The sequence below is a fragment of the Hipposideros armiger genome, unplaced genomic scaffold (assembly GCF_001890085.2).
Source record: "Hipposideros armiger isolate ML-2016 unplaced genomic scaffold, ASM189008v1 scaffold_267, whole genome shotgun sequence".
Taxonomy (NCBI): Eukaryota; Metazoa; Chordata; class Mammalia; order Chiroptera; family Hipposideridae; genus Hipposideros; species Hipposideros armiger.
The window spans coordinates 1,744,421-1,760,775 of NW_017731617.1; the positions used below are offsets into that span (position 1 = coordinate 1,744,421).

Below are 16,355 nucleotides of genomic sequence, written 5' to 3' on the forward strand. Positions count from 1 at the left end.
TGTGTGTGTGTGTGTGTGTGTGTGTGTGTGTGTGTCTGCTCTCAGCCATATTACAACTGCAGACTCAGTGATTTTCCTTTGCTTGGCGGTAGGGACGGATTCTGCCTCAGCAGGACAGGAAGGAGGGAGATAGAAGGCCTGGCTGGGGCAGCTTAGTGAGACCCTGAGACTTGCAGGGAGAAAAAACCAGGGACTCCTAAAGGTCAACATGCCTCTGAGTTTGGAAAGGTGAGCAGCTCTCTCCCTTGGGCCACCTCAGGGCACAGGATGATTTATGCAAAGGTCTGTTTAGTTGTTGGTTTTTTTAATTTTTTTTAATTTTTGTACCTAACAACATAATTATAGTGCTCCTTTAGAACACTCTGTCGTCTGGGAGATTTTCTTCCAGAAATTCTGAAGAGTGTTGGCTCACAGTAAACCTACCAATGTGCATGAAACTATATTTATACATATGCCAAAATGGAAAACATACATGAGTACAAAGATACAAACTGGGCATCTTAGCTGAAGGCAATGAACGTGTTACCCTTAACATCCCCATCACATTTTAGAGACTACTAGAACTCCAAGGGACTTTACAGATTGTACCATAAAACCTCATAGGTGTCTAGTCAGGAGCAGGGTTTCCTTAATCCTTACAGCAGCATCATGAGGTGGCGGCTTTCTTTTTGACCTTGCCATGCCGGATCCTGAGGCTTGGCGTTTTCAAATCCTTGACCAAGATCCCATGGATACTTCGGAAAAGTCAGGGCCTTGAACTTGAATCTTGACTCCAGATCTAGTACCCCGGTGCCCTTCAGCACATACAACTTCCAATCTGCTTGTTTTTCAAAATAGGATTTATACCAATTCTCCAAGCAGAGTATTTATTTATTTATTCATGTGACTACCCTCTCACTCAGTCATGCACTCCTCAATGGCTTACAGAATCAATAAAATTATTCATTGAAATGCCTTGATTACAAACTATCTCTTTTTTTTGTAACAGAGAAGGGAATCGAGTCCTAGAAAAAATTAAAAATAGAGAAAAGTGAAGGGCTAGAAGAGCTCAAGTAACTGCATATTCCATAGACGTCGGCCAATGTGAGGGGTGAATCTAAGCACCGCGGCCAAGGCAAGAGAGACACAGATGACGTTGAGCTTTAGTGATCCTCATGCCTATGAGAAATCCCCCCCGGGGTCATCTGCGACCTAGCAGCTAAGGCCCTCCATCACATGAACCCCACTAACCACTGTCATAGGAGTCTTTCTCATGAAGGTCCTTAGGCTTATGCCAACATTACCCAAAATGGAGTTTAGTGAAACTGTTCTCAGAGAGGGCTCCAACTGAAGACTTCACTATGGGAAAAATTTAGTTTCTAGAAAAGCCATTTTGATCACAATGTACTCAAGGGTATTCTTTAGCAAAGAAGGGGATGGAGGGGAGGTGGGGGAGAGGAGGGAGGGAAGGAAAGGAAAAGAAAAGAAGGGAATGGAAGGGCAGGGAAGGAAATGTAATTTCATGGGGACTCTGGACTAAATTATATACATTATTGTATCTACTTTCAGACCCCCAACACTTGTAAGAAACACTAAGATTTCAGCTAATACTGAAAAGGAAACAAAAAAGTTCTCTATTTAAACTTTGTTAAACTGCTGATGGTAAAACATATCCTAATTTCAGAGAGTTAAAATGTGGAAAACATGGGCACCTTAGAGCCAATGAAATATATATTTCACCAGCAGGACTTGTCAGAGCCTTTACCATCCCCAAGTGCACTGTGAGCCTTCAAAAGGCAGTTATAGAATACAGACTTGCCCATGGGCTTGCCCTCTGAACTTCCCTATTTTGTCTTTAAAATAGCTCATGGATCTAATGTTCCACAAAAGCCAAACTCAAAAACACCTATCTGAACAAACGGATGGACTCTGTGTGCTTCCATCAATTGTCTGTGACTATGACTTTCACCTGAGCTTTTGCAAACATTTCAAACAGCGGAGAGCACATGGTTGTAATGTTTGACAAGAACCTGGCACATAGATGTTCTATGTTAACTATGAGCGGTCACTTCCACATCCTTCCATCAGAAGTCAGGGGGTGAGAGCTCACGCCCAAGCTAAATGTTGGAGATGACAACAAAGGGCAAGTGTTTGAACGAATGCCACTCGCCACCCGCAACACCCCTGCAAGTCATCACTGACAGTCTGAATTAAAATGTCTGAGTCCACTCTCTTGGCCAGCATTTTCTACTATGAGAGCAGCCTTCAGCTTCCAGTCGACAATGGATTTTAAACACATGTATTTATCTCCTCTCCCTCCTCAATCACTTAGAAATGCTATCAAACACATAGGACATAGGCTAGTAAGGACTGTTTGAGTCTGGACGTGCCCTTTGAGCCCACGTTTTAAAATACATTTTCATTACATTTTTAATTGAATTACATTGAAATACATTAAATACATTCAAATTGGAAGGGAGAAGCATAGGGTATCTCTTATCCCAATTTCACCTCCTAACTGGCTGTGAGACCCTCTGGGCATCGGTTTCTTCTTCTAAATGATCTGAAAAATATCGAGACTTCAAAAATATTGATGCTATTACTCACTATTTCTTACCTAGGAATATATAAGAAACAGTTTTTTGTATTGAATCATGTCAGGAAAAGGTGTGTATGCCTTCTGGATAAAAAAAAAAGCAAAAAACCAAAATCACAACCCTCTTTTTTCTCAAACAAGGACAACTATATAACCAACCATTTTTTTTTCTTTTTCCTGTTTACTTTGGTTGCCAAGAAGCATAGAGCTAAATTTATCTCATATTGAGCTACTCTCCCATTTCAGGCTCCTGAAACCATTCTCTCCTTTACCCTTTTGTCTCCTCAGAAATGGCTGTGATCAGTCTTATCTTTATATTATCCTTTTTTCCCCCCCACAGGTTGGATTTATGATGGATAATATTAAGTTCTCTTGAAAGAATGCACACACTATACATTGTAAATACACACACACAGATGAAACAAATATGGTTGCTAGGTAACTTGCCAAGGTCTTAGAGGAAAGTAATGTTCCCTCACCTATAAGATTTCCTTCTAAATGCTTCAGCTAAGTATTCAATGACCTTCTCAGCCTATCTCAGATCCACCTGCTTCTCTCTATCGTACCGGTCCCTGTGCTCTAGCAACATCAATCAGGACCAAGGGAAGCTGAGACACCTGTCCTCAGGGTTCCTTTGCCCTCGGTGGGCAAGGACTTGTCCTCAATACTTCTCTTTGTTCTCAGCATCCCACAAAAGACTGGGCACAGAGGAGGTGCAACAGATCTTAGGGTGATAAATTTCCTTAATTCAAGACAAAAACAATTATGGTGTTGAAGAAGTCATTGGGCCAAGCAATGGCGAATGACAACGGAGACATACAGGGAACTAACACCCAGTCCCTGCTCACGAGGAGTTCACAGGGTGACAGGGGGCAGACAGGAAAGCAGGGAAGTCAACAGAGTAAGGGGGACAACCACAGGGAGAAGCATGGGGTGGAGATGGAGGGGGAAGTGACCCCAGAGAAAGAGTTCTTTACTCATTGGGGTGTAGCTTGGCCTGACTCGGGACTGATAACCAGCACAGCTAGCCAGAGGTCCAGCCTGCAGGAGGTGTCAAGATGTTACAGGGATACATTAGAATTTAAGGCTAAATGTAAGTGGCCTCCCCCTTGTAAGAGGGTCTTGTGGGTAGAAAGGGTAACACACAAACCAAAATTGAACAATGGAAAGTCCTTTCCTGGCATACCCTAACTCATTCAAATACTACTGAGCCAATATTTAAATAGAACCCACTTGAAAGGATGAGGTATTTTGGTACCCAGCTCCAGGGTAACTGCACACCTCACCCCTGCACCCCTGTGGAGCTCAGAGAAATCTTGCTGGAGATGGTGATGCCTGCACTGAGACATGAAGAGGAAGCTGTCCAAGCTAAAGAGCAACAGGCAAATGGTAAGGGTACAGGGGAGGAGGAAGGAAGAGGCACAGGGAACAATGTCAAAATCCAGGAGCTGAAGCCAAGAGGCCTAATTCAGGAAGAAGAACGAAGCTGGAAATCAGCTGCAAAGGCCGGACTGGGAACAACTTCCCTAGTCATGTTCCCTGAGGAACTTCATGTAAGAATTTTAAATATTGTACCTATTATATGTCAGGCACTGCCCTAGGTGCTGAAGATAGAGGTAAACCAGACATACAATTCAGTCACGGAATGATTCAATGAGGTGGCTTTAAGCCTATGAGACTAATTATAACTACCATTTACCAAATGTTTCAGTGTGCCAGCCCCTGTACAATTTCATTTAAGCCTCACCATGGTGCTACAGTCACATCTGATTCTGCCTCAAAGAAGAGGCTCAGAGAAGTTCAGTGATGGCTCAGAACCATAGGGCTAGAATTGGCCAGTTGGCCAGTAGTGACATCCAATCTGTCCTGACTGAGACTGGAGCCACAGGCTTGGGTTTGAATCCGATGCCCTTACTTACCAGCTGTGTGGCCTTGGGCAGGTCATTTAGCTACTGTGTGCCTGGTTTTCTTGACAGTAAAGGGGATTCTAAGGGTATCTCCCTTGTAGAGTTGTTCTGAGAACTAAATGGCCTAAGGTACACAACACACTTAGCGCAGTCGTGGCGCATACGGAGTGCTTCATAAATGTTAGCTGCTATTATAGACCGGGCTGCAAAGTGGTTGGTTAAACTTGTGCCTACCCAGTCAACTCTTAGAAAAGTCAGAGGTTTGGTCAAGCTGAGAAGGTCCCTTTGAGTGAGGGTTTGTTTTTCTTGCTTAATTCAACAGCACGCCATTTCCTCAGATCAGCTTTCGCACAGTATCTGCTAATAGCCTTCATTGTTTTGTTTATAGTGTTTCTGACAATGGTGGGTAACTCCTTATTTGCACCCTTAGCAGACAATTTTCAAAACGTGTTGACAGCGCAGTTGGTTTTTGGAGAACTGGGTTTTCTTTTCCTTTTTTTGTCCTGTTTATCAGCATCTGAATGGGCTTTACCAGCTCACAGCACATTCCCACCCATTCAATATAATTCAGGACTTTCAGAGACTTGCAGGTACAGACAAATGGTTAGTTCTCCAGGGTCTCACAGACCTGAAAACCAAGAGGCTGAGCACCTAGGGTCACCGAGCAAGTGTGTGTGTGTGTGTGTGTTTGGGGGCAGGGGGGGGGAGTACTGTCATTACTATCATCTGCTTTAGTTATTTAATTAACAAACACATACAGTGTTATTGCCCTGCAGGGCACTAATTCAAATGACTTTACAAATATTAATGTAAATTGTGATGCAATTAATGTAATATATTTAGTCCTCATAACAACTCTATGGAGAGATACTATTAGTATCTCTGTTTTACAGGTGAGGAAACTGAGGCACGGGGACATGAAACAGCTTGCTCAAGGTCACACAGAGAGGAGGCAGTGCATTGCATCACTAGCCCTGTGAGCTTGGGCATGTTACCTACCCTTCACGGAATTTTATTAAAGGTGAATTGCTTTGCAATCTCTACAGCCATCATTACACGGAGGTAGATATTGTTAAACTTTTAGAGATGCGGAAACTGCAGGTCAGGGGTCCCGTGCCAGAGAGTTAGAGGTAAAGATTAGGATGAGACCTCGAGTCTGTGAATTTCCCTTAACCACAGCAGTGTGCTGTGGGTGAAGGGTGGTGACAGTTTCTAAGTCAAAATCCTGTCCCTGTGCTGTTACTGTTATTATTTGAGCAGGTGGACACCTCACCCAAAGTACGCAGGGAGAAAAATAGCCATGATGAGAATACCACTGATTCTGTATTCAAGCCTTGGATGGAAGCCCATGCATAATTTACTGAACACCACCCTGCAGTCACTTAAGCAGCGGAGAGGCTGCTATAAATCCAGGTCCGCATACACTAATTTAGTCCTTATTTATGTTACTGAGGCGTATCTAGGGCTGCCCCAACACCTGCCCTCAGGCACCTGGAGCCCCAAGTATAGCTGGGGCAGGGAGGGAGACCCTGACATAACCCCTGCAGGGAGAACTGGACCCCTCAGATGAGAACCATGCAGGTGAAATCAATTTTCTGTTCACCTGAGATTAAACCCATGCACGCTCCCCCACGCCCTTTTTCGTAACACGCGAGACGGAAAAGGTTGTTCTGGGCTTCATTCTGTTTTCCTATCTTAGTAAAGCACTGAGTATACTTCCAGGCCTAACACGCTCACGCGAGCCCAGGGTAATTTTTCTGAGTCACAGAATGTCAAAAGGTGAGCAAATGTTCCAATACGAAGACATCATCAGGAAGGGAACACAGAGGAGAAGACACAATGCTGTCGTTTTCTTGAGTGGTGGCTGAGGACCAAATACCATGCCAGATGCTCTGTATGGACGAAAGAGGTAGCGACCACTGAGTCCTCCCCGCGAGAGAGAAGGTACATTGGAAGAGAGGGGGGGCATCATGGTCCATTTCACAGGCGGTCAAACACTGTGTGTGGCTCAGAGAGGGAAAGTGACTTGTCCCAGGCCACTCAGCAAGTTGGTACTAGTGTGCCCCTTCTTTCAGTCTCAGACTAATTTTAAAACTCCACTGAGCTCCTAGCATTTGTCTGAACTGTTTCCTTTCCACTCCTCCCCCCACCTTTAATTGTCCTTGCACATAAGGGTATTAGGGTGCAGAGAGGCTAAACCCTGAACTTGGCACTGCTAAATCCCTGCAGAAACAGAGTTGAAAGCCTGGGCGGAGTCTGTGTTCTTAGGACACCTACTGGTTTCTTGGTGACACCTACAAGGCGCCTGCCTCTGTCTCCTAAGTGCACTGACTCCTAAGGGCTGCAGGCGGAGGCAGAGGAGACAGGGGTTTCAGCAGAAGCTAATCCTGACCCCAAGACACAGCCTGAGCATGGCTTCTATTTATTATCAGTCTTCCTCCATTCTTCCCAATACCCAACAGAAGGTTATATTCTTGCCTGTTGCCTCTTCGGCTGAAAGAGCAGAGGCAGAAAGGCCATTTCTTTGAAGGTCAGGTCCAACCTGGCTGAGCTGTAGTCCCTGACCTTTCTTCTGCACCCCACCGTCGCTGGGCAGGGAATGGCTAGGCTTGGGGGACACTCACCCGCAGAACATGAAGATGGTGCTGGAGGTGGCATCGTAGGGCAAAGGCAGTGTCTGCTGTAAGCACAGCTGCTCGCAGCCGCCGTTGAAGCCATCGGAGCAGTCGATGCCCTTGGAGTGGTCGTAGCATCCGGAGCCATCCTTCATGGGTCTCAGCTCCTCAGGACACTGCTCAGAGAGAGAGAGAAACAGGGAGTTATGGCCGAGGAGGTGGCGGGTCCCATCACGCCCTCTCCTTCCACCTTCTGGGAAGGTGCTAGTGTTGGGTACAGGTGAGACAGGTTCCAAGCTTCCTCCGGCCAACGAAAAGCTGTGTGGCTTTGAATAAGTCCCTTTACCTGTAAAATGGACCTCTTGTCATTATCTGCCTGGAAGCGTTGTGAGAATGAAGGGAGGTAATGTCCGCAAAGTGCTGAGAATGCTGTGACTCATGGGACAACCATATAGCAAATACGCTATTAATATTGACAAAATATCGACACTGCTAGAATCATCATAAGTTTGTTTATTGTAATTGTTGAACAAGGATTACTGCTATAAAGGTCACTTAGAGAGGCTGCAGATCGAGTTTAAAGGGCTCCTACCCAACAGGGGTTTAAATTCAAGCTCTTCGCCTTCTCCCTGTGAGATCCAGGGCAAGATGCCCTCTCTGGGCCTCAACTTCATTATCTGTTAAATGGGCCCAGCACCTACACCTGTGAATTTGTTATGAGGCTTAAGCAGGACGACAGAGGTGTGCATCTGCCTTCAAAATTTGGCACCCATTTGGTACTCATCAAATGTGATGTCTCTTCCTTTCTGTCTTGAGTGTGTCCCCACTTCTCCATCCTTGTGCCTGGAGCCCACCATGAGATACCCGCAGACTCACTTCAGGAGCCTGCAAAGGCCTCCCGACCAGTCTGCTGGCCTCTAGCCTGACTCCCTCTACAGCTGCCTCCTAATTGCCACAGGAGAGGTATTTGTAAATAGCATCACTTTCCAGCTTAAATAAGTGAATGAGTTTTAAACATCCACAACAATGACTGGGCTGTTCTCTAAGCTGACAGACAATGTCTTCTGCAGGTGATTTCAAATCCTCCAGGCAGCCAAACGGCTGCCCTCTGGCCCCTAAGAAACCCCAGAGATGTCAACCTTGCGTGACCTTAGCCGAATGCTCTTGCTACCTGCTACGTGCTCTGCGAAAGGAAGAGCTCACACTGTAGGGACAAGTGGCTGTATATTTAATTTGCTTTCCCATCATTTGATGAAGATGAGCTCATCTCCAGTCCAGCAGGTGGAGAAACAGTCCCAACTCTCGGGCGTTCGGGGGAGAAGATGAGGAACTAGGTTTTAATTTCAGTCGCCCTGCTGGCGATTCCTGTCCACCAAGATTAACACCCGGAGCCCAGCCCTCTTCATCCATCACTGGACATCGCTGATTAAAACACCCTCCCAATGGGTTCCTCCCTCCCAACCAGCAGCGGGCCCTTCCCCCTGGAAACATCAATCACACACACACACACACACACACACACACACACACACACTCACTCACTTACAAAAACCACAGTGACAAACAAAAGGTCAGCCCTCCTGGAAGTTAAATTTTGCGTAAGAAGAATTCATAATTACAAATGCATGGCAGAGTTCTTCGAGACTTTTGAGACTGGCGCCAGGAAGGGTGACAGAGAAAGTAGGTTATAAATGGCCTTTGTCAGGCTGCAGAAAGGTTATATAAAACTGGCTACCTTTTGTGCTTAAAAAGAAAAATCAATTTTCCATGTGAGCAGAAGGCTGCACATATTAATACAAGCTCAGAGAAAGCCTCTGCTTGTTTGGGGGCATGCGTCATCGGACAGGAGGGCCCCTGTCATGGGGTCATTGGGAGCCACGTGCTGGTGCTGTGATTGGGCCTCTGTCTGCACAGACTCAGGGGCCAGAGGTGAAAGGAACAGCTGACCTTCTCACCAGGTAACAGGAGCTATCTGGGGCAGGGTGTTACAGCTCCTCCCATCCCAATCTAAACACTGTACCTGTTTTTGACTTCATCTTTACAGCAAACCCATGAGGTAGTGTGGTGGGCTGATAATGCTCCCAAAGATACGTCCCCCTGCTGACCCCTGGGACCTGTGAATATTACCTTCTATGCTAAAGTTCTTGCAGCTATGACTTAATTACAGCTCCTGAGATGAAGGGATCACCCTGGCTCATTCAGGTAGGCCTAAATGCTGTCGCAAACATCCTCACAAGGGAGGCACAGAGACATTACGTCCACAGAGGAGGCCCTGTGGAGGGAAAGCGGAGATTGGACTGATGTGGCCACGAGCCAACAGACGCTGCAGCCACAAAAAGCTGGAAGAGGCTGAGCTCTCGGGTGGAGGGCTGCCCGGCTGACATCGATTTCAGACTCCCAGCCTCCAGAACTGGGAGAGAACTCTGTTCTCTTAGGTCACCCAGTTCCTGGTAACATGGTGCAGCAGCCCTAGGAAACCAATACAATGCTTTCTGGTATAAGCTGCTTGAGTTGGGGGTTGTTTGTTACGCAGCAACAGGTAGCTAATACAGCGAGACAAATGTGTCAAGTGTTTAGTAAAGAGCTCAGCCAATGGTAGCTGCTGTTGTGGGTGCTCCTGAAGGAACTCAGAATCTAGTCTGAGAGATACATTTTTATCTCTGTCAGACAGAGAACGAGTTATAGAACAAACACCAAGACGTAAAGTACAACTTCAGAGGAACAATGAAAACTCAGCTAATATGAGTGACTGGGGAATACTGGAGCAGGCAGGCCTCGGTCAGGGGAGTCTTCTTAGAGGGAGGAGACGTCACTGGAGCAGAAGGGACACATCCTAGTATACCAGAAAGAGAAAGCTCAGAACCCTTGCCCAGGTCTCACCTCTCCCCTGCCCTGTGATGTTGGAGCTGCAGCTCCCTCTCTGCATGGGGGAGAAAGCTTGGAGACAAGAACACGAGGGCTGAAAGCAGACCTAGATTCCACGCAGGCTTTCTGACACTGAGCATCTAGGCAAGTGTGTCACCTCAGAGAAAGCCACAGCTTCCTCATCAGGGGAATAATCATGCCTTGCTTGGAGTCATTTCTGGAGAGTTTATGAAAAAACAACCCAAAGTGCCTGGCTCAGGACTAGCACATAATAGGTACTCAATAAATGAATATGGTAGTTGCCTCTTTAATTATTTTAGGGAGCTGCCAAACTTTTCCATGGTGGTTGTACTATTTTAAATCCCCACCAGCAATGTATAAGCAACCCAGCATCTCCACATCCTCATCAGCATTTGATATTGTCAGTATGTTTTATTTTAGCTATCCTGATAGGTGTACAGTTCTATCTCGCTGTGGTTTTAATTTGCATTTCTCTACTAGTTAATGAGGCTGAACATCTTTTGTGTTTATTTTCCATCTGTATATCCTTTTGCAGTGAGATGCCTCTTGATGTCTTTTGCCCATTTTGTAATTGGATTTTTTGAGGGTTTTTTTTTTACTATTAAGTTTTGAAAGTTCTTTATACGTATATTCTAGACACTAGACTTTTGTCAGACATGTGGTTTGCAAATATTTTCTCTCCCATTCTGTGATTTGTCTTCTTATCTTCAAATGAGCTTTCACAGAGCAAATGTTTTTAATTTTGATAAAATCTAAGTTATCATTTTCTCTTTCATGGATTGATCATACTTGGGAATCTAAGAACTTTTTGCCAATTCCAAATCCCAACAATTTCCCCGTGTGTGTGTGTGTGTGTGTGTGTGTGTGTGTGTGTGTGCGCGCGCACACACACTGGAAATGTTATAGCATTTTAATGTTAATTCTATGAGGAATTTCTAGTTAATTTTCCCATTAAGTGTGAGACTTACATTGAGGTTTGATTTTTTTTGCCTATGAATGGGCACTTCCTCCAGCACCCTTTTTTTGAAAAGGCTCCCTTTCCTCTGTTAAATTGCTTTTGTAACTTTGTAAAACCACAAATCCAGCTTATTTGTGTGGGTCATTTCTGGGTTCTCTATGCTGTCCCATGGATCTATATATCTATCCTTCCACTATGCCACGCAATCTTGATTACTGTTGTATAAGGTCTAGAAATACGGTTAACTGACTTCTTCCATTTTATTCTTCTTTTTCAAAATAAGTTTGCCTGTTCTAATTCCTGTGTCCTTTCATATAAATTTCAGGAAAAAAAATATTGTAGATATCTACAAAAAAATCATGTGGGGGTTTTGATAGAAATTATATTAAACCTTTACATCAACTTAAAGAGAATAGAGATCTTTACTATGTTGATTCTTCTAATCCATTCAGATAGTATACCTCTCCATTTATTTAGATGCTGTTCCCCTTGTTTTTCTCAGCATTGTATAGTTTTCAGCATACAAGTTCCATACACATTTTATTAGATTTACATCTAGTAAGTGTTTCATTATTTTTTTAGGAACTGCAAATGATACTTTGATTTTTATTTCAGTGTCTGCATGTTCATTGCTGGTATATGGAAATATGATTGATACTGCACATTTTTCTTGTATTCTGAGAACTTGATGAACTCACTCATTACTCCTAGGAGTTTATATGTAAATTCTTTGGGATTTTCTATTTAGATAATCATGTGATCTGCCAATAGGGATAGTTTTATTTCTTCCTTTCTGATCTTTATGCTTTCTATTATTTTGCCTTATAAGTTACAAGTAAAAGGATAGATAACTATGCTAGCTCTGTCCCACAGATTTTTATATATTTTTTATTTCATTCAGTTCAGTGTCTTTTTTTTCCCCCTTGAGACTTCCTGGATTATTTAGAAGTATACAGTGTAGTTTCCACGTATTTCGAGATTTTTCTGTTATCTGTTATTGCTTTCTAGCTTGATTCTATAATGGCTGGAGAACACACTCTGTATGATTTGAATTCTTAAATTTGTTGGGAGTTTTTTCATGGCCCAGGATGTGGTCTGTCTTGGTAGGTATTCCACATGCACTTAAAAAGAATGTGTGTTCTGTTGTTGCTGGGCAGTGTATTCTACCTTTACTAGATCCTTCTGGTTGATAATTTTACTGAGTTACTCTACAACGTTGCTAGTCTAATTGTTCTATCAGTTTTGGGGAGAGGACTGTTGAACCATCCAACTATGAATATAGACTTTTCTGTTTTTCCTTTCAGTTCTGTTAGCTTCTGCTTCCCATTTTTGCAGCTCTGTAGTTTGATGCACAAACACTTAGGATTGCTATGTGTTCTTTGTGGATGACCCTTTCATTATCATATGACGCCCCTCGCTAGTAACTTTCTTTGCTCTAAGGCCTGCTTTATCTGATATCAATATAGCTTTTCCTGCTTTTGTTTGATTTGTATATGTCTTTTTCTATATGTTTACTTTCAACCTGCCCAAATTGCTATATGTGAAGTAATTTTCTTTTAGGGAACATGTATTTGGGTCATGTTTTTTAATCCACTCTGCCAATTTCTGTCTTTTAAGTTGTATACTTAGTTCATTTACACTTAATGTGACTATTGGTATTTTGGGACTTCAGTCTGCTGTTTTATTTTCTGTTTTTAATTTCTCTGATTTCTTTCCTTGCTTTCCCGTGGATTACTTGATTTAGTATAGTGTTTTTGAGTATATGTCATATAGTTTTTAGTGGTTGTTCTAGGAATACATAAATATCACAGCCTACAGGTGCCATCATTTTATACAGCTATATAGTCTCAGCAAAGAAGATACAAATGAAAAGCAAATGGAAATTGCAGAACTGAAAAAAACAATAACTGAAAATTTTAAAGAAACACAGCGTAGTGCCTCAACAGGAGATGGAAAGGACAGAGGAAATAATCAGTGAACTTAAAGATAGAACAATAGAAATTATCCACTCTGAACATTAAGAGAAAATAGACTGAAAGTGAAGATGAACACAGTTTCAAGATCCTGTGGAACTGTAAAATAAATATGTAAACATTTATGTCATTCGAGTCCCAAAAAGAGAGAAGAAAGAGAATGGGAATCAAAAAGTACTCAAAGAAACAATGGCTAAAAACTTCTCAGATTTGGCAAAATGCATAAACATACTGATTCAAAAAGGTGAGTATGCCCCAACCAGGATAAACACAAAGAAATCCACACCAACACATTATAGTCAGATTTCAGAAACTATTCTGAGTTTTTCGAGAAAAAACATTTTTTTTTCTTTGAAAGCAGAGAGAAATGACATCTTACGTATAGGAGAAACACAGTTTGAATGACTGTGGAATTATCATGGGAAGCCATGGAAGCCAAAAGGAAGTAGCACACCATTTTTCAAGTGTTGAAAAAAAAAAGAACTGTCAACCCAGAATCCTATGTCCAATGAAATATTTTTTAGAAATTAAGAAAAAAAATCAAGGCATTCTCATATGAAAGAAAACTAAGAGAATTTGTAAATCGCAGGCTTACTCAGAAAGAAGAAGAAGAAGGAGAAGGAAGGAAGGAAGGAAGGAAGGAAGGAAGGAAGGAAGGAAGGAAGGAAGGAAAGAAGGAAGAGAGGAAGGAAGGAAGGAAGGAAGGAAGGAAGAAAGAAAGAAAGAAAGAAAGAAAGAAAGAAAGAAAGAAAGAAAGAAAGAAAGAAAGGAAGAAAGAAAGAAAAGGACTAGCAAAAGTTTTACAAACAAGAAATGATAAAAGAATCTTAGAATATTGGAAGAGAACAAAGAACACAGTTAGCAAAAATGTGTAAATGCAATAGAACTTTCATCTCTTGAGTTTTCTATATTATGTTTGATGATTAAAGCCAAAATGATTGCAATGTCTGATGTGGTTGTAAATGTATTTGGAGGAATATTTAAGAAAATTATGTTATAAATGGGAGAGGATAAAGGGGTGTTAGGGAGGTACGAGATATATATGCACACACATATGTATGGCCAAAAATATATATATACACATTTTAAGAAAGGAAAAAAACTGTATTACAATTCTAATACAATGAATGACGCTAGCATTCATTTGATTAACGCCATCTTTTGAATGTCATGGCATACATTGCTATTGTAATTCAATTCAACTTCAAAAAGTAATACATAGATGACATCTCTTAAAAGGTGTACATTTTTTTGGCACCCCCAGTATGTATGTGTGTGTGTGTGTGTATGTATGTGTATGTGTGTATGTATAAATTTTATGCTTGTAATTGCTTGTTTAAGCATTTTTATGTGGTTATTTTAATATAGTTGTCAGCTAATTCTAATATCATTGTTATCTTTGTGGTGACATCTATTGGTTGTCTTTATTTTTTCAATTCTGTCTGAGGTCTTCCTGGCTCTTGATGGAAGCCTGGACATTAGGGGCATTATGTGTTAACAGTGGACGCTCTTTAAACCTTTTATCTGGCTTCCTGTGACACTGCTGCAACAGAGAAAAGGAGAGGCACACCTCATTATTGCAAGAGGGAGGTGGAACCCCAGTTTCCCCACTCAGATAACCAAGGGAAGGCTCCTCAATACTACTGAGCAGTGGTGGGCATCTGACCCCCGACTAGGATCTCACTGCTGCGTTCCTGGATGGGAGTGGTAGGTGTGCCTAGTTACTGTTCCCCATTGGACCTCCCTGATACCATGCAGAGGCTGGGGGGCGTGGCTTCATTACTACCGCTCAATGGTCAACGGTCCTGACTTTCTCCTAGGCCTTCTCTGATAGAACCCCACAAGGACAGGGAAGAGCGCCTCATTATTGCAGGTTGGGGTGAAAGTCCAGGCTCTTCATGTAACTTCTGATGACACCGGACAGGCCTGGGATGGAGGTTGGGGGGGGGGGTTGGTCATTACCTCACAGTAGAGACTCAAGTCCTGGCTCTTCTCTACTTGACCTTCCCTAACCCCTCCCCAGGAGGGAGAGGGGAGGACTGCTTTCTCAATTGTCTCGTCACAGCCTGGGAAGGGTGGAAGTCTAGCTCTTACCTGGCCTTTGACAGCATGGGTGGGGGAGGGGGCAAGGTTTTTCTGTGATGTTTGGCTGGAGCAGAGTGTATTGTATAAAAATTTTCTGTCTCGTTAAGCTGCCCTTTCTTGGTACTTGGGCTGAAGAGAGCAGGCTTTTGGAATTGCTTTTTTCTTTGTCTTTTTTTGGGGGGTGGGTGGGGTTGGGGCATATGAGGAAAACAGAAAACCCAAGGTACCGACCACCATGTCTTTCTCTGAGTCCTCAGGTCCCTAACTGGTCTGTCTGTCCGCCTTCCTCTCTCCACTTCTCAGTCTTATGTTTGTCTTATATGTAACCTACAGGCTGTTCAGTTGTATTTGGTGGAAAGGACAGAGAAAAGGCAGCTACTGTCCCACGGCCTGTTTTTACAAAGCCCTAGGGCTAAATATGCTTTCTTACATTTTTAAAGTTTTGAGTTTTTTAAAGGAAGACTGTAAGACCAACAAACAATAAAAAGACTGCATGTGACTTGCAAAGCCAACAATATTTACTACATGGTCCTTATACAACCGAAGGTGCTGACCCACCCCCGACTTCAGCCATGACAAGGCATCTGGAGTTTATTCTAAGTACAACCGGAAGGCATTGGAGGGTTGTTGGCAGAGGAGTAAAGTGATTTTATTTGCTACTTTAAAGAGATTACTGAAGTTAGTGAATTCAATTACCTGTAAGCACTGTCTTCGAGCTCATAAAAAGAGCCTTGGGAGGCAGGCTCTGTGGGACCAGGAGTGGGCAAAAGAAAGGGGTAGGTCCATCTGATAACACCCCACTTCTTGGGGGGCTGCTCCTTAGGCCCAAGGTTTTACAGTAAGTGGATGAGAGAGCTGGGATGTAACCCAGGTCAGCTGGGCTCCAGAGGTTCACCATCCACATTCTGCTCCACCTCAGACAAGGGCCCACAGGGAGACCCTGGGCCTGAATGCCTGAGCCTTCAGGCCTGAAGCGGTGAGTGAGGAGGGGCCCTGAGGGTTCCCCGCTGTTCCGGTCACAGGCTGGCCTTGCCCGGCTCCGCCAGCTTCCTGTTCCATCCCCTGTGCCTGCTCTCCCTCCTCCCCAGCCCAACTTCTCATCAACACCAAGCCATTTGTTTCTGTTTATAATTATGCATTTTAATGTTCATTAATTATGGAATGCAAATTGCTCCGAGTACAAAATTTGTAATGAGCTGCTCTGCCACCCCACCCCACTTTCTCCCCAGAAGATGGGCCAGCTGTTCTGAGGAGAAAGGAAAACAACCAACTTATAAAACAGAAGAGCTTTTCCTGGGGCCTGAGTGACTCATATAGTAAATAAGCCTGGGGGATTTCCTGATGGGGGGAGGGACC

General features: G+C 43.4%; 1 protein-coding gene across 1 annotated transcript in view; it reads right to left on the reverse strand.

Moving 5' to 3' along the window:
* Positions 1-16,355, reverse strand: part of ASTN2 (astrotactin 2) — a gene marked incomplete at its 5' end in the record, with an annotated part of 619,820 nt that overhangs the window by 327,940 nt on the left and 275,525 nt on the right. Inside the window, one exon of the mRNA XM_019656843.1 lies at positions 7,107-7,273. Within this exon, the coding sequence (XP_019512388.1) occupies positions 7,107-7,273 (167 nt within the window). The remainder of the gene's footprint in view (positions 1-7,106; positions 7,274-16,355) is intronic.